Source organism: Camellia sinensis, chromosome 6 (genome assembly GCF_055761805.1).
Source record: "Camellia sinensis isolate YWXY chromosome 6, ASM5576180v1, whole genome shotgun sequence".
NCBI lineage: Eukaryota > Viridiplantae > Streptophyta > Magnoliopsida > Ericales > Theaceae > Camellia > Camellia sinensis.
Window position 1 is genome coordinate 125,710,809 of NC_138966.1, and position 27,357 is coordinate 125,738,165.

At 39.1% G+C, this 27,357-nt stretch overlaps 1 protein-coding gene across 1 annotated transcript; it reads left to right on the forward strand.

Annotated features, from left to right (window-relative positions):
- Positions 1–3,411: 3,411 nt before the first annotated feature.
- LOC114278343 (ethylene-responsive transcription factor ERF014) lies at positions 3,412–4,747 on the forward strand. Its single transcript, XM_028220360.2, has one exon. The coding sequence runs from the start codon at positions 3,753–3,755 to the stop codon at positions 4,389–4,391; it is 639 nt and encodes a 212-aa protein (XP_028076161.2). The 5' UTR covers positions 3,412–3,752; the 3' UTR covers positions 4,392–4,747.
- The last annotated feature ends 22,610 nt before the right edge of the window (positions 4,748–27,357 follow it).

Consider the following 27,357-nt stretch of genomic DNA (forward strand, 5'->3'; position numbering starts at 1 on the left):
AATAGATTGGTTTTCAAAAATGTCGCTCTAATCCAATTAGTTAGAATAGTTCGGATCAATTCATCTATGAGATTAATAGTTAAATTTGCTTGACCAAAATTAAAGCGCCCAAAGAATTTTCAACACTTTCATGGCACCTTCTTCTATTTCGTTTTTTTTTTTTCTTTTTTTGTCTCTCTTCCTAACCATTTGCAATCTATTTCTCATCTCTCTTCCTCTTTTTCCTTATTTTCTTCACAAAAACGTAGGATTATCTGTTTGTGTAAATTTGAATGAGTTGACTATAATAATTTGTTGTCCTATATTGATGGGTTTTTTTTTTTCGCATGTATTTTTAGACATAACATAAAAATATACATTACATATGTATTTATTTTATTTTATTTACATGTGCCATGCGAAATTTCCTTTTTAATTAATAAATGTGTCGTAAATATTTTAATAATTTTTTAGATGCCATATGTATTTTTTATTTTTTAAAACTAAAAAAAAAAATTGAAGTAAATATATTTAAATTTTAAAATTATATAAGCCACAACCATCATCTCTATGTTAAAATTCAAAAGATTCATGAAAAAAAACTAAATCAAAGGCTTAAAAAAATAATAGAAAAAAATATATTTAAAAACAATTCTATTATATTTTTACTTTTGGCCAAGCCATGAACAAGGCTCTTGTGTGGGAATGGGGAAATTATTCAATACTCCCGGAGCACCACGTGTCCATACTCCAAACCAATCACCAATCAATTAGTCCCATGTTGTCCCCCCATCTCCAACATAAATCGTGGGCCCTTGTGTCTCTCCACCAATCAAAACATTATGGCGCACCACGTGTCCATACTCCGGGAGTACTGAATAATCACCCGTGGGAATTACCAGTTTTAGTTAGTATAAAATTGTGTTATAAGTGTCTTTAGCTAGGGGTAATTTGCTAATACAATATATGTTATAGGAGGAATAATTTAAAAATTAAAAATTAGAAAATTAATTATAAATCAAATGAGTGTAAGAGAGAATTATGCCTCGAGCATACTCTTAACTTGCACCAGATACATATTTCAATTTCATTTATATGATATTCCATCAATATTATAAAAACTTTTTAGTAATAGCCCGTGTGGGCAAATGACTTAGTTGCCCTTGCATTCATACTAAAGCCATCTGTTTTACACATATTTTTCAGAGCAGTCACTTTCATATGGCATGACATATGACTTTGTTGTACCAAGTCAAAAAACTCTAAAGCACGCATTCATTAGTTTAATGTGGTTTCCTAGATGGTCAGTCAGTGGCATACATATGTGTTCCAGACTGCCCAAGACATTGCCTATTCTCTCAATTTTACTTCGGGGACTTTTAAATTTTTTTACACCATATTGAGTTGTTCAGGGTCATTTTGGTAATTGTCCCACCCAAGATGAGTTATTCTATGTTGGACATTATTGCAACAGACTTAGGAGCCGGCTAACTTCACAAAAAGTGGTCATTGGCGACTAATTTCGTTTTAGTAGTCGAAGATAAGATAATTAGCGATCAATTTAATTTTGATTGCTATTGATTATCGCCGATAAGGCTTCGGCGACTAAATGGGCAATGAAAAACTTTAGTCATCATTGACTTTCAGTGACTAAAAAAGAGTTTTCGATCACTAAAAATTTAATGACTAAAAGTGTAATTTTCTTATAATGGCCACACGATTATGTTAATCTCTATTCATGTGTTTCTTGAATATACGTTAATACAATGCAAAAGACACAATGCTTTTTTTTTTTTTTTTAAAGCAAAGTTCATTTACAAATATAATTAAAATATTTTGTTTCGAAAACTTCCTCCTTTTTGTACTGCAATGAAATTTAACCCACACACCCATGTGGGTTTGTCGTACGTTTGTTTTTATATATTTATTTATTTGGTTTTGTTGAAATTTTTATGCAAGGTTGAATATATGATGGGGTAGTGCAATTCATACTTTCCTTTTCATTAAAACACATCATATTTTGTTCTTAGTTTGTAATTTTGTTATAGAAGTTAAAGTTGCCTCTCTCATGAGGGAAATAAAGTGAATGTAAATGTGAGAGGACAATTAAGGCAGTTTGTAAAAGTGTGAAAAATTGTGAAAGTGTAAGATGTTAGAATTGAAAAACTCAGTTCATACTTCTCTTTAATATCTAATCAATAGAGATGGGATAATTTCAGGTGATGTAAGACACATTTCAGCACACTCTTCTCCTTAAAACTCAGGTTTAATATGAGACACATTCCAACACACCCTCCTCCTTAAAAACTCAGATATTAAGGAGAGGAAAACTGGAGTCTTATAACCAGCATAGATGGGACAACTTCAAGCGATGTGGGACACATTTCAATACACCATTTTCCTTAAAACCCTGTGAGACACATTCCAACACACTACTGAAACCTTATAACCAGCACACATTCTAACACACCATTCTCCTTAAAACCCAAGTATTAATATGAGACACATTCCAACACACCCTCCTCCTTAAAAACTCAGATATTAAGGAGAGGAAAACTGGAGTCTTATAACCAGCATAGATGGGACAACTTCAAGCGATGTGGGACACATTTCAATACACCATTTTCCTTAAAACCCTGTGAGACACATTCCAACACACTACTGAAACCTTATAACCAGCACACATTCTAACACACCATTCTCCTTAAAACCCAAGTATCAAGGAGAGGGAAACTGAAATCTTATAAAATTTCAAGCACATCAATCATAGGTCCAAGCAAACTTTGATACCAAATTGAAAAGCTCAACCCACACTTCTTCTTAAAACTCAACTATCACGGAGAGGGAAACTGAAGCCTTATAATCAGCACAGATGAAACAATTTCAAACAATGTGGGACACATTCTAACAGTTAGCAAAAATGTAAGACCAAGGGGACATTTTTGTTGTTCCAGTGGATGTGTTAGTGTTAGTGTTAGTGTTAGATGTTAGGGTTAGATTTTTTTTTTTTAGGTAATTTTTTTTTATTAGACATCACTTTTATTATTTTTTGTCAAATTGTCATATAATGTTCTAATGCACAATTTTAACATTTTCATTGGGTGACGATGTTATAACTTTACTTAATAAAAACAAGAAAAATAATGTGGCCATGACAGGACAAAATAGTCATTTTCTAAAACAATAATGTTCCGGACCCCCTTTTCCTCCCATCCTCTTTGACCCCCCTCTTAACATGATTAGCCAGTTTTTCTTTTTCTTTTTCTTTTTTTTTTCCTTCTCCTTCAATCACCACCCGCCACGTGTGTGTGGGGTGGTGAGGGTGGTGATTGGAGAGGGTCTCAATCATGACCTTTTAAAATCATGGGATATTAATATTCTATTCAATAAAATAACTAGAAAATACCTGTCACCCATTTCATATGACACATGGAACCTTACTATTCCTTGACCAAGGGGATCTGCTAGCCAAGTAAAAAAACCAAACCCCCATCTATAAATATGAGCCCCCTTCTTCCTCACAATCACTTACCAATCTTATTCCAATCCTCACATTCCAAAAGAACAAGATCAAAAGAATAATCACGAACATGCCATTTTCTTAAAAGTATCTGTACGTCTTAGGCAGTAATCCTTCAAATATCAAATTTGGTTGTAAAATTTCAACCAAAGAATCACAAATACACCATCTTCTTAAAAGCGTGTGTGTATCTTAGGCATTGATTCTTCAACTTCACATCTGCTTAACATTGAAGCTAGCCAGCCCTCCAACAATGGTGAAGAGTGAGCCCAAGATCATCCAGTCAGAGCCAAACAAAGCAATGCCATCATCATCATCACCATCATCACCACTGCCACCATCATCATCATCCTTGAAGAAGAAGTATAAGGGAGTGAGAATGAGAAGTTGGGGATCATGGGTTTCTGAGATTAGGGCACCAAACCAGAAGACAAGAATATGGTTGGGCTCTCATTCCACGCCAGAGGCAGCTGCTAGAGCCTATGATGCTGCTCTCCTATGCCTCAAGGGCTCCTCAGCCAATCTCAACTTCCCAATCTCACACTACCAACTTCCATCTGATATTACCATCTTGTCCCCTAAGTCCATCCAAAGAGTTGCAGCTGCTGCTGCTGCCACCACTCCACCACCATTGCCGCCGCCACCTCCTCCCTCTTCCTCCACCTCCTCTGCCTCATCGCCGTCCTTGTCATCTTCTCCCTCCAATCATATTGAGGATGACTTCTCATTAGTATCATATGGAGCTGATCATGAACCATTGTCATTGATCACATCATGGTACAACTTTGATTCACCAAAATACATTGACATGATCAATGGGACGTTTTTCGATCCAACAGTGATGGAAGATGTCTGCGAAGAAGGCGATATTCGGCTTTGGAGCTTCTGCTGATCATCAATTCAATCCAAATCTGCGAATCAAGACAACCCATCTCCTATTTTTGTTTTTGCTTTTTAATTTTTTATTATTATTTAATATTCATTGGATGATCTTCTGTTTATTGCTTGAAGACATTACTAACAGTGACAAATACTCATATATATGAGTAAGGGAGAAGGAATTCACAAAGAGAGAGTGACTAATTTTTCAACTCTGTCATGTGAGTTTTCTAGTTATTGAATTTATATGTAATTTCTGCAAAGTGTGTCATATGCAAATGTGTCATATTCATGGTCTATTTTGTGTAATAAGGATATTTTAGTTTTATCTTTGTACCTTTGTTATATAATAAAGTAACGTTATACAAATTTATGAACATGTGATGGAATTATCTTTTAATGACACTCAAAACGTATGATTAAAAATGATCATTTTTAACATGTGATTAAAAATCACTCTCAAATATCACACTTTAATAAAACTTAAAACATGTGATTAAATAATATATATCACATACAAAAATTGTGACCTATTTATAATTTTGTAGTAGTGAGATTTTTTAAAAGAATTCGTCCCTATAATTTGAAACGAATAATGTTAACATACTCACATTTTGTACCCATTAGACACAAGATATTATTATGATTCATATTAATAAACAGCAATTAAAATCCACATTTTGCATAGACTGTCTTTCCTAAAGACTTAAACTTACAAAATGAATTATTGTGATTATTGATGGACCCACTATGACCCAAAAACGCAGTCAAGTTGAGAAATTCAGCTGAAGACAAGTCTCATTTTAAGTATTCGTTATCTAGGCGCTTTTGGAAAGCATTGCACCCCTGAACATGAACAGAAGTTTGAAATGCCTTAATTGAAACAATTTTTTTCAAACATGTAAAGCAGTTATATTAAAATGAAAATAAATAGCATACAGATAAAAAAAGAAAAACAATAAATTTTCTACCCTACATTAGTTTTTCCTATCCTGTTAAGAAAGCAGAGGAACAAATTTTCTTTCCCTGCCCCATTTTACCGTGCATTTACCCTAATTATATTGATTAAATGTAGAACTATTTTTTTTTTAAATATGTATATACACATATTTTTTTTAGAGCGGCCCCTCTTTGTGTGCATATAATATGTATATAATTTATTTTTTAAATTAGTAATATTAAAACACTAAAATATTATACTGAACGCACTAATTTTTACTTTTTTATCTCTCATCTTATATTTTTTTAATCTTTATTATTTATTAATCATTATATCCATAATATGTTATATCATCATTCATTTTTATTAAGGTTATTATTCATGCCTGCCCCACCCATTGCATCTATATAGTAACTTGAAATAGTACTATAGAACTATAATGACATCTCAGCTGATATAGGCCCCATTTTAACAAGGTTTTGGGCTTCAGTCTTGGCTTTTTTGAATTTATTTGTATTTTTAAGAGAAATTTTATTCTTTAAAAAAATAATTAAAAAAAACCTCTACAAAGCCTAAAAAATTAGCTAAAGATTATTGTGAAATGAGGCTTTAATTAGTTTTTTTTTGTTTTTTTGGGAATTGCACCATAGTTCTTTTTCTTTTTTTTTTTATCAGCAAAAAAAGAATTTTATTGATGAATAATGAATTACAACATACATCAATAAAAATGATGGATGCACAAGTGGCATATCAAAGAAATATGATCTTAACTAAGTGGGCACCATAGAACAAGCCCAATCAACTGTAGTATCGCATCAAGTTGGTGAGAAACCAACCAAAAACAGAACAATATCAAAAGTACCAACACCAATACTCCTTAGCCATTAGCAGCAGCATGATCCATACTCAAATAAGCTAAATCCCTGCAGGAGCATCACTAACAACAGCAGCCAGTAACAACAGCCATTCAAATCCAAATCCATCAGCAGTCAAGCAAGACAAACCCAACCCAGCCACAGAGATGAAACATAACAACATAACTTCAACCTCCTCCAATTCAAACTTTGCTCTCATAGTAGAAACAAAACTTAAACCAGCAAATACTTGCAGACTCCTTCCCAACCCAATAGACCACTAACCTGCAATCAACACAACAATATCCTGCAGCACACCTTACTATGCCTCACCCCCTAAATCAAGACCAACTCAACCTCGACAAATGCATACTCTGATCTAATTAAGATTGAACATAAAGTCACTCATAGAATATTGAAGATTTTTGTAAGACGCTCTGAACCATAATGCAACTCTGGTTTTTATAAGCTCACATAATTCCAAAATTACAGGTTTGGCATCCCTAAATACACAATCATTTCTGAGTTTCCGTATGGACCACAGGGTAGTAAGGGGAATAATTGTCCATATCTTCTTCTCTAGTTTCTTCAGAATATGACCCTCCTACCAGAATAATACTCCTTCAACAAAACCTGCGATGGCCCGCTCAACACCCCACCATCTTAATAAGGTTGACCACACTTCCCAAACAAAAGGGCAATACAATAACACATGATTCATAGATTCCTCAACATTCTTACAAAAACTACAAGCTATGGAAGAGGTGCCATTGAAAACACCAATTCTTTGTAAAAATGCAGATGTCTTCACCTTGTGTTTCCAGGCAAGCCAACAAAAGAAATTCACTTTAAGACGCAGAACTAAATTCCACACCAATTTACACAAGCTGGGATAAGTGGCCCCATCCAAATTGCAAAAAGAATATAAAGAAGAAACAGAGGAAATACCTAAATCATTAGCAACCCACCTTGAAAAGTCACTGACCTCTCTAGTTGCAGGCCTCTTTGATAGATTTGTTACAAGTCAAAACCACTCAAGCTTTTTCCATTCAAACATCTCCCTTCTAGACAACGAGTTCCACTCCCCTAAAGCATCTCTCAGATCAAGGAACCTCCTAATGTTGTGTTTAGTTGGGGGATTTGGGAAGGGATTTGGAAATGGAAAGGGAAAAGATGTGTGAAATTAGATGAAATGTAAGTATATTTTATTCTTATTTCACTTATTTTTTTTCTTTCTCTTTCCAAATTCTTTCCTAAATACCCCAACCAAACACAGTGTAAGAGAGCCTTTCTTCTCCAAAAAGAGACTAAACAGTCTTGGAAATTCCAATTGCAAACATTAAGAGCCACACCAGATATCCTCCCAGAATTTTACTCTTCCCCTATTTCCAACTTCTATATTAAAATTATTCAAGAAACTCAACATCATATAAGGATTATAATTAGCCAGAGTGACAATATCAGACCACACCATTGAGTATCTGTAACTTACCTCCCTTGATGGTAACCAACTACCGGCATCGAGATCATATTTGCTGCATATTACTTTTCTCAAGAATGACTTAGTCTCATTTGCAAATCTCCACCACCATTTGAACAATAACGAAAAATTTACATCTTTGATCCTTCTAATTCCCAACCCACCATGATCAAATCTCTTTGTTACTTCCTTCCATTTGACTAAATGAACCTTCTTTCTTAGATCAGAGCCACCCCATAAGAATGTGGCTTGAATTCTCTCCAGTTCCTTAGCAACCCCTTCAAGCATCTTGAACAATAAAAAGTAATACATGGCAACCTAGCTAACACATACTTGATCCGAGCTAACCTCTCTACAAAAGAGAGATTTTTTTCAACCTGCCAGCTTAGCTTTTGCTTTATCTATGACTGGTTTTCATGTTTTCCTCCTACTTGGGTTAGCCCCTAAAGGAAGCCCAAGATACATAAATGGCATAGCTTGAGTCTCACAGTTAAGAAGATTAGCAAAGTCAGCCAATATGTCCTTCTCCATGCCCACCCTACTGACCACACTTTTATCGTAATTGATTTTTAGACAATATACAAGCTTAAAGCACCTTAAGATCCTTTTGATAATACTAATTTCTGTCCCCTTAGCTTCACAAAAAAGAAAGGAGTCATCAGCGAATTGTAGGTGAGACACCAATACCTCATTTGCTCCTATTTTCACACCTTTAACCAATTCCACCTCCACAACTCTTGATAGAAGCACATTAAGATCTTTAGCCACAATGTTGAATAGGAAAGAGGAAAGTGGATCACCCTGCCTAAGCCCTTTTTGGGGGTGGAGCTCATCTATTGGTGAGCCATTCACTAAGACAGATAAATTAGTTATGGACACACACTCATTGATCTATGAGATTCACTTCATTCCAAAACTAAAATTGGAAACATTAAAAAGAGAAACTCTTAATTCACTGAGTCATAAGCCTTCTCAAAATCAATCTTAAGAACCACACCCATTTTTTTAAAACTTTTTCCACCCCTCAACTACTTCATTTGCAATCAAAACACCATCAAGGATACTTCTAGCACTCAAGAAAGATGATTGAGTTTCACTGATAATTTCAGGCAAAACAAGTTTTAGCCAAAATCTTATACACTGAACCCACAAGACTAATAGGCCTATAATCTGCCAAGCCTACTGAGTTATCTTTTTCCGGGACTAGGGTTTTGAAAGAGCTGTTGATTCCTTTGACCAATTTGCCATGAGCATGAAATTCCTCCATAAACTGCATAACCTCTCCCTTCATTACCTTCCAATATTTTTGAAAACACACAAGATTGAAACCATCTGGCCTTGGGGCTTTATTACCTTCACAACTTTTAATGGCACTCCAAATTTCTGATTCTGAAAACTCTGCCTCAAGCCCTTCAATTGCACTGTTGTTACTAATACATTTAAATCTGCCACATATAGTTGGTCTGCTTCTCCATTCCTTTGTGTAATGCTTGTCAAACTAAAGATAAACTTCCTGCTTTACTCTCCATGGATCCTCATAAACAAAATCCTCAACAGTGATAGAATTAATCCTATTCATGCTCTACCTATTAGTAGCCATGACATGAAAATATCTTGTATTTTTATCTCTTCTCAAAGACCAATCTAATCTAGCTTTTTGAAGCCACATTAATTCATCCATTCTGCTCAACCTCGATGCTTCACAAACCACCTCACTTTTTCTTATCTTCTCTGGCTCAACTAAATCTCTATCTTTTGCTAAGATATCAAAGCTTATTCACTTCATCTTCAGCTGCCTTTAGCTTGCTAGATACATCCCCAAACACCTCACCATTCAATTTTTTCAAAGCCAACTTAAGTAATTTAAGTTTACTCTGTAGAATGTAACATGCCCATTGTAGACACCTCATTTTCGACCGATCTTAAGACTCAGACATCATCGATTGAGTACTTGGTGATTGTGCATTTTGTGTTCGTTTCGAGGTTTTCGGAGTTTCGGCTGAGAGCCTTGCCTCCGGGCCTCTGAACTCTTTGTGCTGTGGCTCGGTTTGCGGACCAAGCCTTGTTTCTCTTTCTTGGAGGGAGGGAGTGGTCTGTAAACCACCTCTCTGTGGTTGTAGACCCCTTTTCGTGGTCGTAGACCACTTTTCGCGCTTGGAGACTAGTTTTCGATTTTTGGAGCCTTCGGCCGTGTGCCTTGTCTCGGGACCGCTTAACGTTCTCCGTTTGGCTTGGTTTTTGAACCATGCCTTGTTGCCCCTGCCTAGAGGGACACTGTGGTCCGGGAGACCACTTTTGGTACTGGTAGACTAGTTTTCGAGGATTCCAGCTGGGTGCTTTGCCTCCCGAACTTTCGTTCCTGAACTTTCGTCTTGCATCCGTTTTGGTTTTTTTTTGGTACAAACCTTGTTTTCCTTGTTTGAAAGGTGATACAAGGATGGGAGACCAGTATTTCCCCTTGGAGACCACTTTTCTTCCCGCCAGCCGATTTTCTGGCCAGACAACTGGTTTTCTTCGTCTTTGGGCCACCTTTTCTGGTCGGCCACCACACCACCACCTTGCTTTGAGTGTGTAGACCACCTTTGCACAGTGGCCAACCACTTTTTCTTCTAGCCGACCACTTCAACTGGTCGGCCACTTTTCAGCTCATTCCTAGAGATATTTTCTTTACAGCTGTAACAGCTGGAGGGCACAGAAACCATCCTTTATACACGTGTATGGAGGGATGGCTCTAAGCCCTTAGCTTCCTCAAGAAGCTTACACTTTTGTTCTCTATATAAGAGGACCTCCTCCTCCCTTCTCTAGGTTCAGAAAAATTGCCTTGAGAGATATACATACACCTTTGTATCTATCTTGCTCTTGTTCTTCATTTTTGTGTTCAAAAGTGCATATTCTTCATACTTTAACACACAAACACACACTCGAACACCATCCCTTTGTTGCTAAAGTGCTTAGGAGCTGATTTTAAAGTTTTTGGTTTGGTTTAAGCTTGAAAAAGCTGCTGGAGTTGTGGTTTTGAAGGTGGTCTTCAAGGGTGAGCCTTTAACTCCTTAAACCCCCATTCTTGCTTAAGCTTTTATCCTTACTTGCATATTGTTTTAAGCTTAACTCTAAACTACAAAAAGTTCTGATTTTGTATGCTTAAGATCTTTGTTTAAGATCACTTTTGTGTTGGGGGTTGTTTACCCCCTCTTAGGCCTTGTTTGGCTTTGCTTTTGTGCCTTCTTTTTAAGCCTTTGGGACTACCTTATTTTGGCCTTCTCACCACTGAAACTCAGAGGGATTTCAGTGGTGGGAAGGGTGTTTTGAGATCCCAAAAAGGAGAAGGTCGGCCCCTCTCCTCGTGTCTTAACTACTTGCTTCTTTTGCCTCATGTTTGAGCATGTTTGTTAAGCTTATGTTGGCCATAGCTTAACTTATATTTGGGCTTATTTTAGCATGGCATGCCACTGTTTTTACTTGGTTTTGTCACTCCATGCATGCCTAATACACTTGTAGTGCATTTCTCATAAACTAGCTTTGTGTGCTTCATGAAGTAGCATATCATTTTAGCTTGTTTTGTTTCTATTTCAGCATGTTTTTGATGATGTTTTTCCATGTCATACCTCTGTTAGGGTTTGGTTTGGTCACCTCTTGCATGCCCCATGCACTTGTAGTGCAATTCCATGAAATAACCTAACATGCATCATGCTTTAACATGTCATTCTATCATGCTTTAGGCTTAACTTCAAGAAGCTTTTGTCCATGTTTTAGCATGTTCTAGCTCTTATTTGTGTTGTTTTGGCCATGCATGACTTGCTTTGTATAGCCATGGTTCAATTTAGCTTGTTAGCTTTGTGTATCAAGTCCACTAGCATGCATTACTTGGAATATTTGAATGATTTGGCATCATTTGTAATGTGATTTCAGTCCATGTTCATGCACTTGCATTTATCATTCATTCAATGCGTTGGAGGGTTTGCCCCTTTATGCCTTAACATGAGCCATCGTGTATGCCTTCATGCCTAAGCTTGCGAGCTATCATTTCAGTATTTATTTGGGGTTATTTTGCCATGATATAACTCTGATTTTTGTTGGTTAAGCCATCCCATGCTTGGTCTTGGTAGGTGTAGTGTAATCAACCCATATTGCCCTTGCATGATCCATGTTTTGGCCCATCATGTTGGCTTATTTTGGCTTCCTTCCATACATGTTTTAGACTCATTTTGACATGTTCTAAGACTGTTTTGGGTTTCCTTTGCCATATGCTTCATGCTTTGCATAACTGTAGTGCAATGGGCCTTGTTAGCCTTGTGTTTTGATGCTTCTTGCATGCTATCTTTGAGCTATTTAGATGATTTGGCATCATTTAATACTTCATTTCAGAGCATATAGCATTGCCATGTTCCCATTTCATTCACCCTTTGAGTGCCTCTAAGGGTTGTGCATTTGTTGCCTTGTTTTGGCCTAGTGTGTATGCTTGCATGCTTAGGTCTTTGAGCCCCCATCTTACCATGTTTTGGTCTTTGTTTAGACCTAATTTAGCTCTGTCCATGATTGGTTCAATCATTTGTGCCATGTATTGCATGCCCTTTGTGTAGTCCCTTTAATGGCTTTGTGCCTTAGGCCCTCTCGCATGCTTTACTTGTGTTGTTTGAATGATTTGACATCATTTCACACTTGATTTCAGAGCCTTTAGTGTTGTCACACTTATATATTTGTTGCTTCTTCATCATGCTTGAGAGTTGTGTTCTTAGGCCTAGTTGATGGGCCAATACTTGTACATGTTTGCCTTGCCCTTTTATGCCTTTATTCTAGCATTATGGCCTCTGTTTTGGGCATGGCTGAGGTCTGTCCATTTTGGTTTAAGTCCATTGAGCATTGTGTATGCCATGTAGTTCATCGCATTGAGTATGCCATGTTGTTCTTAGCATTGTGCATCGTGCATGCCATTAGCCTTGTTAGGTTATTCATCTTACATTGCATTGCGTATGCTAGTTGTTGTTGCATGATTGTCCGTTGCCATGTTATTTGCTTGCATTATGTTTGGAATAGGTGTTAGTCCAAACACGGGAAATGAGAAACGTTTCATACTTATAGTGATGAAACGTGCCTCAATTCTCGGTCGCCGACGCTTTTGATCATACATGATAGAGTTCTAGGTCTTATGTGTTTATATGTGCATTTATTTCATATTGAATTGTGCATTTTGACTTCTTGGCCATCATGCATTGAGATGCGTGATTGGTGGCCCAAGGGTCGAGAACTACATTCTCTTGAGCTTATGAAATGATAGGGAGGGTGGTTGTGCACACATATGTTGCAAATACATTGCCATGTCCTTTCTTGCTCTCTGTTGCAAAAAATTGGAGTTTGGTAGCAACAACTGGTCGGCCAGCCAGAAAAACTAGCTGGCCGACCACTTTTTCTGGTTTCTTGCAAAGATAGGTGGTCGGCAGTGGCTGGAAACACCCCTAGGTAGTCGGTCACCCTCCCTCAAGTTCCCAAGGTGGAGTTGAAGCCTTCTGGAGCTTGGTGCAAGGTTCTGAGAACAAATGAAAACAGAGGCAAATTGGGGCATCGCATTGGATTTCCGAACGAGGCGACCGGGCATGCATGCACTCCTTTTCTCGAGGACCTCTGTTTATTGTTTTCCTTAGCTAGTTTATGCTTTGGTTTTGTACCTAATTAGTTAATGCGTTAATTATTCAATTTATGTTGTAATAGCTTAATTAGTTAGCTAGTTCTGATTTGTAATAATTAGTTAATTAGCTTAGATTGGCTAGTTAGCTTCTTATTCGGACCCTCTTGCGAGGGGGCGTATTGTTGTAATAAGCGTGCGTGTGTGTGATGCATGTCTTCCAACCCCCATTTCTTTCTCCCTTTTACTTAACCGCTTACGATGGTTAGTTTTAGGGCATATTTCGATTAGCATACCTTATGCTCGCATGCGTGCATTCATTCATCTGTATTGCGTGCATCGGGCTCGACGCATCATATAAACCAGCATTGTATTTCAATACATTTACTTGAATACGTGTTCAAACAGCATGTTATCAAGTTGCATTTCACATGACATTCTAGAATAGCCGAGCTTATTTTAGTTGCATCTTTGCATGTGTTGCATTAGCCATCTTAACATAAACTAGGATCGTGCATGATTTCTAACTAGTTCTTTATTTTGGCTCGGAGTACACTGTGAGTGTTTACGCTTTAGCATACTGCATGTGTGTTATTGACTGCCATGTTAAGCATGCTTGCCATGAGGCTAACTGCTTATTTGATTAACTGCCTGAATGCCTGTGGGTGAAGGTTGGATTGCTTGAATTGGAACAATTCATCAAAACACGATTTAGCCTACTTGCGAGTAGCAAACTTCAAATCATTTTCACAAACGAACATGCAATGTTTTGTTCCAAATTAGGCGATCTAGTCTATACTTGTATGCTGTGCGCATCACGTAGTAAGATTAGCTAATTAACCGAAATAAGAGCACACGTGTTTTCAAAAACAAAATATCATGTTAGTAAAGGCCGATCTTTGATCGAGCGAGCGGGGGTGCTCATTACATGACCTTCCCCTCTCGTATCCAAGTTCCCGAGCTGAGGCAACTTTGGTGATGACAGACACGTGGCCTTAGGCACGAGTCAGGGTTTCCTAAATTCCTCCAAAATAAAATATTTAGGTGGCGACTCTGTATCTGGCAAAGCAGTCCATGTTTGGCACTTCTTTATAAAAATCAGTTTTTCAAAATGATTTGCCGGATTTGGACTCTTTGGGGATTTATCGGTCTTATATTGCACTTTGCGAGATTAGATTCAGAACCGTGACATTGAGTCTGAACTGTAGTAGCTAGAGAACAAAACGAGATTCACACCCCTCGCAGGCGCGGATATCGGAGAGTTCCCGGGGCGCGTCTACACCCACCCTTCTACTACAGATTCTTTCCAAGACTTCTCCAAAAAAGATGCAAAGCTTGGATGTAAGGTCCAGGCATTTATAAATCTAAAAAGCCTAGGACCTCAATCTCTATCATCCTCCATCAACAATAATGGACAATGATTAGATAAAAGTCTAGGCAGTCCTAATGACTTGAAATTAAACACCTTCAACCACGCAGGATTTACTAGGAACCTATCAATTCTGCTATATTTTCCCCCTTCCTAGCATTACACCAAGTAAATTTCCTACCTAGGAGAGGTATATCTGAGATCTCGCAATTGTCAATAAAGTTGTTAAAATCCCTCATTCCTCTATCTCTTTTTGAGCAGCCTCTCATTTCCCTCACACTTCTTATTTCATTAAAACTTCTCTTAAGCACCAAGGTGTAGGAAATATGGATTTCAAATTACACAGGGCATCCCACAACTTACTTTTACAACCTACCACATTCAAAGCATAAACACTCACTATGACACCTTCAAAAGAATTCAAAAAAAATACCTGAGAGTAAAATGAAATTCCTATTACTGGGGTAATCAAGAAGTTGGAAAATCCTTGGATCCCAAACGCACAACAGTCCACTTGCTGAACCATCTGAGTCCACACACATGAATTCCGTTTTATCCCTAGGACAAAGTGATTTCACTTCAATTAGAGAGAGGCGCTGACTCTTAGTTTCTTGGAGTAGAACAAAATCACTCTTCCTCTCATGAACTAGTTTTCTAATCTTACCACTCTTCTCCCGTCTCCCCAAACCTTTACAATTCCAAGATAAAATCTTCATGGACAAACAATAGCTACTTTGTAAATCAACCAACAGAACTACTTATGCCGTAGTCTCTATCTCACCTTGAATCCTTCATTTGTCCTTCAATTCCATCTCTATAACCATCATTAAAGCCTCATTTTCTTTTCCATTAGACTTGATCCCCAAAGCATAACCCACTTGAAGGGTAGCCATCGCTTCTTCACGAACTGAGGCTCCAACCTCTGAGCTGCTACTAGATGCCCCTGAAACAGAAATCGAAGCTGCTACTAGTCTGAAGACCATACCTTTAGATCCTTTGTTGCTAGTTAATGCACACTTATGACCATAATTTTGAACAAAACCCCCAAAAAAAAACCCCATCTGCAACTGTTTAACATACCTTGATTTCCTTTTATCTTTCTTCATATCTTTACTTTTCAACTGATCCCTTATCAATTGAGATTAAGTGAGCCAATTTGCCACTAAACTTGGCCTAACATCTCCTCATTCTTCAACTCCATTCGGCCCACCACTCAAATACTTGGTGTCACAACCCAAACCCGCCCCAATGGGTTTAGCACCGTAACCGGCCAGTAATCCGTGATTACCGAAGGCTTGCTTAACAGTCAAACAATAATACAGAGTACAGGGGCATGGCGGAAGCCAAAACAGTAAATAGACAATGTCCAATGAGCTGTGACAGTCTGTATACAAAAAGACTTTTCATATAGATTCACATTCTGAAACAAAATAGTATGTACAATGTATACAATCATTCAAGACAGGGACTTAATCCCTATTAGAACAGTGCAGAATAGTAACATTCAGTCTGTATAGATTATAAGCAAGAAGGGGAAATCTAAAACTCCCCAAGCAACCTCAGCTTGAACAGATCAGGAACCTCGAAGTGAGGTGCAAAGTTTGGCTTGACAAAACTGGAGTTTACCCTGACGTTTCTAGCAATGGTCTGGTGCCTGTACACCTACATATATATATGAGCAGTGAGCTAAAGCCTAGTGAATAACATAATGCGTAAAGAAGTTAAGAATGAATGTCCCTTCAATATTGAAAACAGTCAATTGATTCAGTGTATCAGTTATTCAGTTATAACAGTTATATGTGGTACATCCATTAGCAGAACAGTACAGTAAACAGTAGGTCTTGAAAGACCGAACAGTCAATGATGGCCATCAGTAATGGTTCCAAACATGGGAACCAACAGTGATCTCTGTAACAGTAGCAGTAACAGTAACACTAACAGTAGTTGCTAAGGATGCCACAATACAGTTCAGAATAGAGGACAAACACTCATTCAGTTAACAGTAAACAATTCAGAAAACAGTTCAATTGATCATTCAGAAAATATTCATTTTCGAACATATCTTTACAACATTGTTACTCACAGAGTTCTGGGCTACAGATAAGCTAGAGCGTGTCTCCGAAAGCCAATCCTACACAGTTGCAGAATGAACACACACTAAGCTACACAGTTGGGAAAATAATAACTTAATCCCTATCTTGACTCGTTGTGGTTCTACATCAATATCCTCATTAAGATGCCTTAAACTAGGCCTAAGAATGCCTAGAATGAAATAAGGATGCAAGGATGCACTTAGAAAACATTTTCAAAATTTTCAGAAAACAGGGGTCTCGCTCGAGCGTGGGATTCCCCGCTCGAGCGGACATGCAAACAAAAGCCTCCGCTCGAGCGTAAACATTCACGCTCAAGCGTACTGAAAAAGTACTAGATGTGTAAAAATCACGCTCGATTGGGCACTCGACATCTGCTCGAGCGTGTGACACAAGTCCTCGCTGGAGCGTCCAATACCCCGCTCGAGCGGACTGTAAAACAATGCAAAGTGCTGGGAGCATGAATTTCACGCTCGAGCGCCAGTCACTCCGCTCGAGCGTGAGTCCAAAATCTGAAAATTCCAGATTCGAACCTCAAGCTCAAAACCAAGTTTTAATGTACTAAATTCGATCCTTTTGGGCTAATTTTCTGGAAAACACTTCACAACCCATAGTATAACATGTTTTAAAGGTCAATTTGAGAAATCAAAGCCCAAAGGTAGTTCAATTAAATCCAATTTCAAACCAATTTTCATGAACAAAGCTCAAACATGACATACATGAGTTTAAACCAATTCAAAGCTTCAATTACATGCTCTAATGAGCCAATTTCTTCTAAAACATGGTAAAATCATGAACTATGATAAAAAAGATAAACATGCATGAAGCAATCTCATGACCAATAACTTCAAAATTCAAGAATGGCAGCATGCATGCATGAATTTAGCTACAATACAACATTATAAGGCTCAATCTAGGCTTAGATCACTAAGGACACAAGAACCATGCATGAATCAATTCAAAAACAAGTTCAAGAAGGTGGATATTCTACCTTAAGTCTTGTATTCAAGGTCTAGGAGCTCAATTTGCAATCTATACTTCAATTCTTCAAGTTCTTCAAGCCAACATGAGATGAAAACAAGGTTTTCTCCTCTCTCTCTCTCTCTCTTTAGTCGGCTAAAGACTTAAGAAGGCTGATGAAATGTTTTGTTTGAATGTATTGAGGCTCAAATATGTTTAGATAGTGGCCACTTTGAGTGGCAAAATTGTGAATAAGGCCAATTTTGCAATTTAACATTATTTATCCTAATTTAATCGTACCGAATCACATTTCAGATAAATATGCCATGAAATCCCATTAATTCTAACTAACACAAATCAACAATCAATTCCAGATTCGGCCGCCGACAAGGCCTTCAATTTGCAGTTTAAAGCATAAAACATGAACAGATAGTTTAACAGTCAACAGATAGATATGCATTTAAACTAGCACATTCAATTAATCAATTCAGTGATTTCAGTCAATTCGGTCAATTATCATAATCAGTCTCAGTTGAACAGTAATCAGTAGGATTATCAGTAATCAGTACTGAGGGTTATTATCGTCTCCCTCCTTAAAAAGAGTTTGGTCCTCCAAACTCGAATTACCTTCATTCTAGAAGAAAATAGGATTCAGTGGGAACAGTTCAGGATATCTCTTGGCCATGTCATCTTCTCTTTCCCAAGTGGCATACACGCCACCATGGTTCTGCCAGTCAACTTTCATTAACGGAATCTCTTTGTTTCTCAACTTCTTGATCCGTCTGTTTACAATCTGAATAGGTCGTTCCTCGTAAGTGTAGTCATCACTCAACACTACACGAGTAGGCTCAATCACATGGAAGGGATCCCGAAGATATTCCCTCAACATTGAAATATGGAACATGTTGTACATATGCTCCATTTCAAGAGGAAGCGCTACTTGATATGCCACCGGATTGATTTTCTCAATAATCTCATACGGTCCGACGTATCTCGGCGCTAACTTACCCTTGGCTCCAAAACGAGTCTGGCCTTTCATTGGTGTCACTTTCACAAAAGCGTGATCACCTACTTCATACTCTCTGTCTCGCCTTCTGACATCCGCATAACTTTTCTGTTGGCTCTGTGCGGTTTTCAGTCTCTGTTGGATCAGTTTTACTTTTTCTGTAGTTTCATACACAATCTCAGGCCCAAGCAAAGGCCCATCTCCAACTTCAGCCCAACAAATTGGAGATCTACATTTTCTGCCATACAATGCCTCGAAAGGCGCCATACCAATATTTGAGTGATAACTGTTGTTGCAGGCGAATTCAGCTAACGGTAGATGACTTTCCCAATTTCCCTGGAAATCAAGAACACACATCCATTGTAAATCCTCTAGAGTCTGGATGGTTCTTTCTGACTGACCATCTGTCTAAGGATGGTATGCATTACTCAATCTCAGTTCAGTACCCAATGTAGTCTGTAGGCTTTGCCAGAATCTTGATGTAAATTTTGAGTCCCTATCAGAAACAATGGACACAGGCACTCCATCCAGTCTAACAATCTCATCAATATAGAGTATAGCCAATTTGTCTGCATTATAAATTGTTTTGGCAGGTAAGAAGTGAGCAGATTTAGTTAGTCTATCAACAATAACCCAAATTGAGTCCATACCTTTACTGGAGCGAGGTAAACCAACGATGAAATCCATGGTAATATGTTCCCATTTCCACTCCGGTATCGGTAAGGGTTGCAGTAAGCTTGCAGGTCGTTGATGTTCAGCTTTAACTTGTTGGCAATGAAGGCATTTTGATACAAAATCAGCAATCTCCTTCTTCATTCCCGGCCACTAGAAATTCAATTTCAAGTCTTGATACATTTTTGTATTTCCTGGGTGGATAGACAATTTTGAATTATGGCCTTCTTGCAAAACTTTTCTTTTCAGTTCAGAGTCATTCGGTACACACAATCTTCCCTAGAATTTCAACACATTATTCTCAAATTTGAAATCCGGCCTCGGTTTAGATTCCCGTTCATCGATGATCTTCTTCAAGAAGTCATCCTGTTGCTGTTTCTCTTTTATTTCTTCAATCAGTGTCGGTTGAGCAGAAATAGCAGCTATTGCTCCACCTTGTTCTCGCAAAACAATCTCAATTTCAGATTTTTCAAGGTCACAAAGCAACTCTTTCTGTCCGGTGAGTAAACAGGCTAAGTTTCCAATCGCTTTCCGACTTAGTGCATTAGCAATGGTGTTAGCTTTCCCTGGATGGTACAAAATTTGCAGGTCATAGTCTTTTATCAGTTTTAACCATCTCCGCTGCCTCATGTTCAGTTTTTTCTGTGTGAAGAAATACTTCAAACTTTTGTGGTCTGTGTATACCTCACATGTAGCCCCATAAAGGTAATGACGCCAGATCTTCAGTGCAAACACTACTGCAGCAAGTTCTAGATCATGGGTCGGGTAGTTCTTTTCATGCGGTCTCAGTTGTCGGGAAGCATAGGCAATAACTCTCCCATTCTGCATTAAAACACATCACAAACCCTTATGAGAAGCATCACTAAAAATGGTAAAACCATCCGTACCTGAGAATAGGGTAAGAACCGGTGCAGTCACAAGTCGAGTTTTCAACTCTTGGAATGCTGATTCCTTTTGGTCAGTCCAGTCAAATGATATCCCCTTCTGAGTCAACTGTGTCAGTGGTAAGGTAATTTTGGAGAAGTCTTTGACAAATCTTCTGTAATACCCAGCTAATCCCAAAAAGTTTCGGACTTCTGTAACATTTGTTGGTCTAGGCCAATTTACTACTGCCTCAACTTTCTGCGGATCAACTGAAATTCCATCATTGCTAATAACATGTCCCAAAAACATAACATGATCAAAGCCAAAATTCACATTTAGATAGTTTAGCATACAGTTTCTATTCTCTTAAGGTCTGTAAGGCAAGTCTCAGATGATGTTCATGTTCTTCTCTATTTTTAGAATAAATCAGAATGTCATCTATAAATACAACAATAAATCATCGAGGAATGGTTTAAAAATTCTGTTCATAAGGTCCATAAATGCAGCAGGTGCATTGGTAACTCCGAAAGGCATAACTAGGAATTCGTAATGTCCATACCTTGTTCGAAAAACAGTTTTGTCAATGTCCTCTGGTTTAACTTTCAGCTAATGATATCCGGATCTGAGATCAATCTTAGAGAATACTTGAGCACCCTGTAACTGATCAAATAAATCATCAATACGCGGCAATGGATATTTATTTTTCACAGTTACCTTGTTCAGTTCGCGGTAGTCAATAAAAAGTCTCAGTGAGCCATCTTTCTTTTTCACAAATAAGACTAGCGCACCCCACGGTGAAGTACTGGGCCTGATGAACTTCTTATCTAGTAGTTCTTGCAGTTGCACCTTCAATTCTTTCAGTTCAGTCGGAGCCATTCGGTAAGGATCTATAGATACTGGCTGTGTACCCGGAATCACATCAACGGTGAACTCAATCTCCCTATCAATCAAATCCCCTGGCAGATCATCTGGAAAAACATCTGGGAATTCTCTAACTATAGGAATACTGTTCACATCAGTATTATCATCGGTAGGTACAGTCAATACAGAACAGAAATACCCTATACACCCCTTTCTAATCAATTTAAAGGCTTTCATGGAGGAAATGAGATACGGGGGAGGTACTACTCCTACTCCGTTAAACACAAATTCAGGTAAACCAGGTGGACGGAAAACTACTTGTTTCGTTACACAGTCTATGGTAGCATGATACTTCGTTAACCAGTCCATCCCCAATATTACATCAAAATGGTCAATGTTCAATGGCAGTAAATCAATATACAGATGCATATCCCCAACAATAATTTCACATGCAGGGTACATATAAGCACAAGTCATAGATCCCCCAACAGGTGAAGATACAGCTAACAGATAATTCATGGGTTCTAATGGTCTATTCAATTTTCGCGAAAAAGCATGTGATACATATGAATGCGTAGACCCCGAATCAATCAGTACATATGCATTTTGAGTACAAATTGAGAGGATACCTGACACAACGGTCTCTGTATTTTGTACGTCTCCCGGTACGAGTGCGAACACTCGGCCTTGCCTCATAGGCTCTTTTCCAGTCGCTTTGGAGTTGGGGTTTGGTGGAGCAGTTGATGCTGCGCTGCTGGCTGCAGCTTTACTATTGCCCTGAGGAGCAGAGGGGCAATCTTTTACCATGTGGCCCACCTTGCCGCACCTGTAACAAGCACCAGATAATTTATGACAAACCCCTTTGTGTTTCTTACCACACTCGGAGCAGGGTGGTATGAAACCACTTCCCTGACTAGAGCTAGTGGTTGACCCTAAGTTTTGCTTTTTGTTCAGTGGGTTGTTTCTGCCTTTCTTGAATTTAAAACCCCGTTTCTTCCCGCGCCACTCAATTGCGGGTGTTTCAATCTGTTTCAAAGCTTCGATATTTGCTTTGGCCATAATGGCTCGGTCAAGGACATCCACATACTTCAATAGTTTCAAAACATTGATCCTATCAAGGATTTCAACATTAAGGCCGCTTTCAAACTTCCTGGCCTTTTTGTAATCTGTATCAACCATGTGTAATGCATAACGGGCAAATTCTGTAAACTTTGTTTCATACTCTCCTACGAACATGGTACCTTGTTTCAGTTGTTCAAATTCAGTCACCTTTTTGCCCCTGACACACTGAGGGAAGTACTTTTCGAAGAAGGACTCCTTAAATTGAGCCCAGGTCATGACAGTATTCGTATCATGAATCAACATCCACCACCTTCTAGCTTCTTCTTGTAAGGTGAAGGTAGCTAGCAACACTTTATGTGCTTCAGAGCACGGAAACACTTCAAATAATTTTTCTATTTCAAGAACCCAAGCCTCAGCCTTCAAGGGTTCAAGGCCTCCCTGAAAGGATGGCGGTTTCATCTTACTAAATTTCTATGTCAAAGCTATGATATCATCATTAACAGGTGGCTCTGGTTGTACTGGAGGAGGTGGGGGTGTAGACACCCCATTTTTAACAGTCCTCAAGACTTGGATGTCACCGTTTGAACACCCGGTGATCCTCCTTGTTTGTGTTCGTCTTGAGTTCCTGGAGGCCTCGGCTGGGCGCCTTGCCTCAGAATCTCTCAGCTCGACTGCTTCGTGTCTGGTTTTGCACCAAGAGCTTGTGGATGTGTTCCTGAGGAAAGGGGGGAGCCTGTCGACCAAGTCTCCTGCCCACCGGCCACCTTGATTTTCAATCGGCCAAATGTGATGGCCGGCCAGCTAATTTGACTGCCAGTCGACCACTTTGATGGCCGGCCGGCCAAGTGTGGTTTTCAACAGATATCTCTGTAGACAGCTGGCAGCTGTCATTCCAGGCCATACCCCAGCCCATGCCTGGACGTGGGAGTTCTGAGGAGCTGCAGATTGATATATTTCTATATCAATCAAGCTCTCTCACATAGGAGAAGAGATACAATGAAGAAGAAGAGAGATACAACTTGAAAGAAGAAAAAACATTTTCCTCTCTCTCTAAAATTGTCAACTCTCTCCCTATCTCTCTCTTCCAAACCCTTCAAACCTTAAGGTTCTTGCCCCCCCTTTACACTACCACTCATAGCCTACAACTTGTAACAACGCCCGCGTGGGCCTCATGCTACAGTTCGGACTCGATTTGTGTCACGGTTCTAAATCTGAACCAAAGAGTCCAAATCTGGCAAATCGTTTTGAGAAACAGATTTTTGAAAAAGTAGTGCCAAACATGGACTGCTTTGCCAGATACAGAGTTGCCACCTAAATATTTTTTATGGGAGAATTTAGGAAACCCTGACTCGGTGCCGAAGGCCACATGTCCGTCATCACCGGAGTTGTCTCGGCTCGGGAGCTTGGGTACGATCGGGGAAGGTCAGCTATGAGCACCCCCTTTCGCCCGGTCCGAAGACCGGCCTCTACTAACCGTGATATCCAATTTTGAAAACGCTATGTGTTCTTAAACCAATTATTAGCCTAGAATTACTATGTTATGCGCGCAGCAAACAAGTATAGACGAGATTGCCTAATTTGGAAAGAAACATTGCATATCCGTTCATTTTGAAAATGCTTTGGAATTTGCTACTCGCAAGTAGGCTAAAACACGGATTTCAATGAGTTCTTCCAACTCAAACAATCCAACCTTCACCCATAGGCATTCAAAACAGTTTAACACATAAGCATCTAGCCACATGTTAAGCATACTGTCATGGTAACACTCACACGCATGCGGGATGCTAAAGCATAAACACTTACATAGTACTCCATGCCAAAACAAAGAACTTATTAGCAAACATGCATGATCCAAGTCCATGTTAAGTGCCTAATGCATCGCATACAAAGTGTTGCTAGAATAGGCTCGGCTATCCTAAACATGGCATGTGAGAATGCACAACTATCACATATTCAGTTTAGAATTTGAAATACAAATGCAGTTAGCGTGATGTACCGAGCTCAATGCATGTAATACAAATGCATGGATGCACGCATGCATAGCATAAGGTATGCTAATTTAAACGTGTCCTAATACTAACCATTAAAGCGGGTAAGTAAAAGGGAAGAAAGAAGTGGAGATTGGGAGACATACACACCACCCACGCACACTTATTACAGATTTGCCCTCGCTCGGAGGGACCGAATAAATATTACAAATTAATTAACTACGCAAGCTAATTAATATTACAAATTGCCTAATTTAATTAACAAATTAAATAGACTAAGAAAAACAGTAAAACGCCTCGAGAAGCGCGCCGCCATGTACAAGCTGCCTCTGTTTTCCTTCCTTCACTTCTCTGGAGGCTGTCAAAACCTCAGGGTTACATCCCTGGGCACTGGGGAGTACCACCGGCTGAGTGGGATCATCACCGGTATTGGTATGTGTCCATCGGCACAAAATTGAATCTGTCGGCAGAGAAAAGGTTGCCGGCCGGCACCTTACACTGCCGGTCGGCAAAGAAAGTCTGCAGGACCTGCAACTCACAGCAACAGAGGGCAAAACAAGGCATGGCAGCACAATTCAAGGCATGTATGCACCAACCATGTCTCTTATCATTGTAATGACTCAACGGGACATGTGCCTCGGTTCTCGGACCACCAATCACGTATTTCCATGCATGATGGCCCAAAGAAACAAGTATGCAACTTTGATTTCAAATGCATGCAAACCAATCAAACAAATTAGGCCTAATTCCTATCACAATTTCAAGGAACAAGGCATGCATGCAAGATGCAATGCAACCTAGGCATACAAGCTAAGAATGCAACATGGCATGGCAAGGCACTTATGCAAGCATACAAGCATACATATGGCAATGCAAATGGATGACAAGATGGGCTTATACATGAATTAGGCAGCTCTAATAAGGCCTAAAACAGTGGCCATTAATGCTAAAATGAGGGGCCAAATACACATGCACACATACACATGTTGGAAGGCCAACACTTGGGCATAAATTGAACAACTCCCAGACACATTTGAAAGGGGGAATCATGGACTAATTAGCATGCAACATAAGCATTGAAAATCATGCTAAAACAAACCTCAAGAATCATTTAAATGGCATTCAAATGACTCAAAACAAAAGCATAAATAAGCACCAAAACATGGAGCATTGCTACACAAGCTTATGAGGCATTAAAGAGACATGCAAGGCAATCCAACAAGCATGGAAATGGGACTGAAATGGCATGTAGGATGATCCCAAATCACCAAAACAATGCAAGGATGGCATGCTACACATGCACATACTCAAGGCCAATAAGCCCAAATACAAAGGAGCTATATCAAGCATGCCAAAATCAACCCAAACACTCTAGGACAGACCTAGAACATGGCAAAACAAGCACATAATCTTCACAAGACTAAGCCTAAAACATGCTCCAACAAAGGCTAACAACCTAAAACATGTTAAGGCATAAATAAGGCATTACATGGCAACTATGCTAAGCATGCATGGAGTTCCAAAACCAACTTAAAGTCATGTTATATTATGGATATATAAGCATGAAAAACAAACCAAACATGCTCAACACACACTTAAGCATAGGCTTCCTTAAGAGGCCAAAATGTATCCTTTTCAAGGACAACAAGGAGAGGGGGTGGCCCTCTCCTTCTTGGGACTTCAAGGCATCATCTTCACCACTGAAATCCCTCAAGATTTCAGTGGTGAAGAGACCCCAACACCAAAATCCCGGAGCTAGCACAAAATGGCTCAAAATGAGGCCTTTCAAGGCCTAAGGGTGGTCAACAACCCTTAAACAACAAAACACTCTTAATAAACAATAAAGAGGGCCTAAAAACAGAACTTTTTTATGTTATACAATAAGCACAAAAACAGCTCTAAGATAGGTATAAAATCAATGCAAAAATGGGGGAAAAATGGACTAGATTCTCACCCTTGATGACCCCTTTACAAATGGTGCTCCAATGGCCTCCTTTAGCTTGAATCTAACACAAAAACTTCAAAACAAACCCTTTAGAACCTCAGCTCCAAGAGGAAGGTGAAACACTAGGTGTTTGTGTGCAATAGTAAGACACAAAACACCTAGTGCACAAATGAGAGGGAAAGAGAGATAGAGAATGTATCTAACTCAAACCCTAAAACCAGAGCTTCTCTCTGTGTTTTTTCCTCTCTAAAATGTCTAAAGTCTCTCCCCTTAGCCCCAAGAGAGAGCCACTATCTATCTCTCTTGTAAAGCTTACAAGACAAGCTTTGCAAGAGGGAGATCCCTCCATACACGTGTATGGAGGGGAGCAAAAGCAAGACAGCTGTCTAAAAATATCTGCAAAAGCAGATGAACAGCAATCGGCCGACCAAAAATGCCATCTTGGCCAAAAAGAGTGCCGGTCGGCAACAAAGAGTGCTGACCGGCAACAAAGAGTGCCGGTCGGCAAACTATATTGCCGGTGGCAGAAAAAAACCAGCCGGTGGCCTCTAGCCAATGCCGGTGGTGGGTAGGGATGGTCTACAAGCCCCACCCTGCCTCTCAAAGGCAAAATACAAGTGTTTGGTGCAAAACCAGACACTAAACGGTCGAGTTCGGGGATCCTGAAGCAAGGCGCGCGAGCCGAGACTTCCGGGAACTCCAAACGAACACAAACATGGATAATCACCGAGTGTTCAAACGGTGACGTCCAGGTCTTGAGGACGGTCAAAAATGGGGAGTCTACACAACCTCCATACTCCATTCCAGCAACTTGAGGCTGATTTCCAGAGGCTAGAAGCTCATTTTCTTGGACCAAAAGCTGCTGTGTTGTTATTCTACAAGGGTAAGCTCCTATGTTCCCCTTTTTTGTACTATTTTGCTCTATGTTTTAGCTCCTTTTGATTACATTTTTGGGCTCCAACCCGAACTAGAAATAGTCATATTTTGAGCTCATCTTCATGTTTGATCAAGGGTTTTTCTCTGTTTGAATCCACCTGCTACCCCTTTCCCTTTATCTCTCTTTTAGGGCTATTTCTTGCATGATATGTTAGACCTGTTTGTAAGCATTTCTGGGCTTCAGGATAAACTGTAAAGTGCTTCATTTTGAGCTCCTCTTCAACTTTTTTGAAGGGCTCTTCACTGTTTGAGGCCAACTGCTGTCCCTTGTCTCTATTCTCTCTTTCAGGGCCATTTTTGCATGATAGATTAGCCCTATTTTTGATCATTTT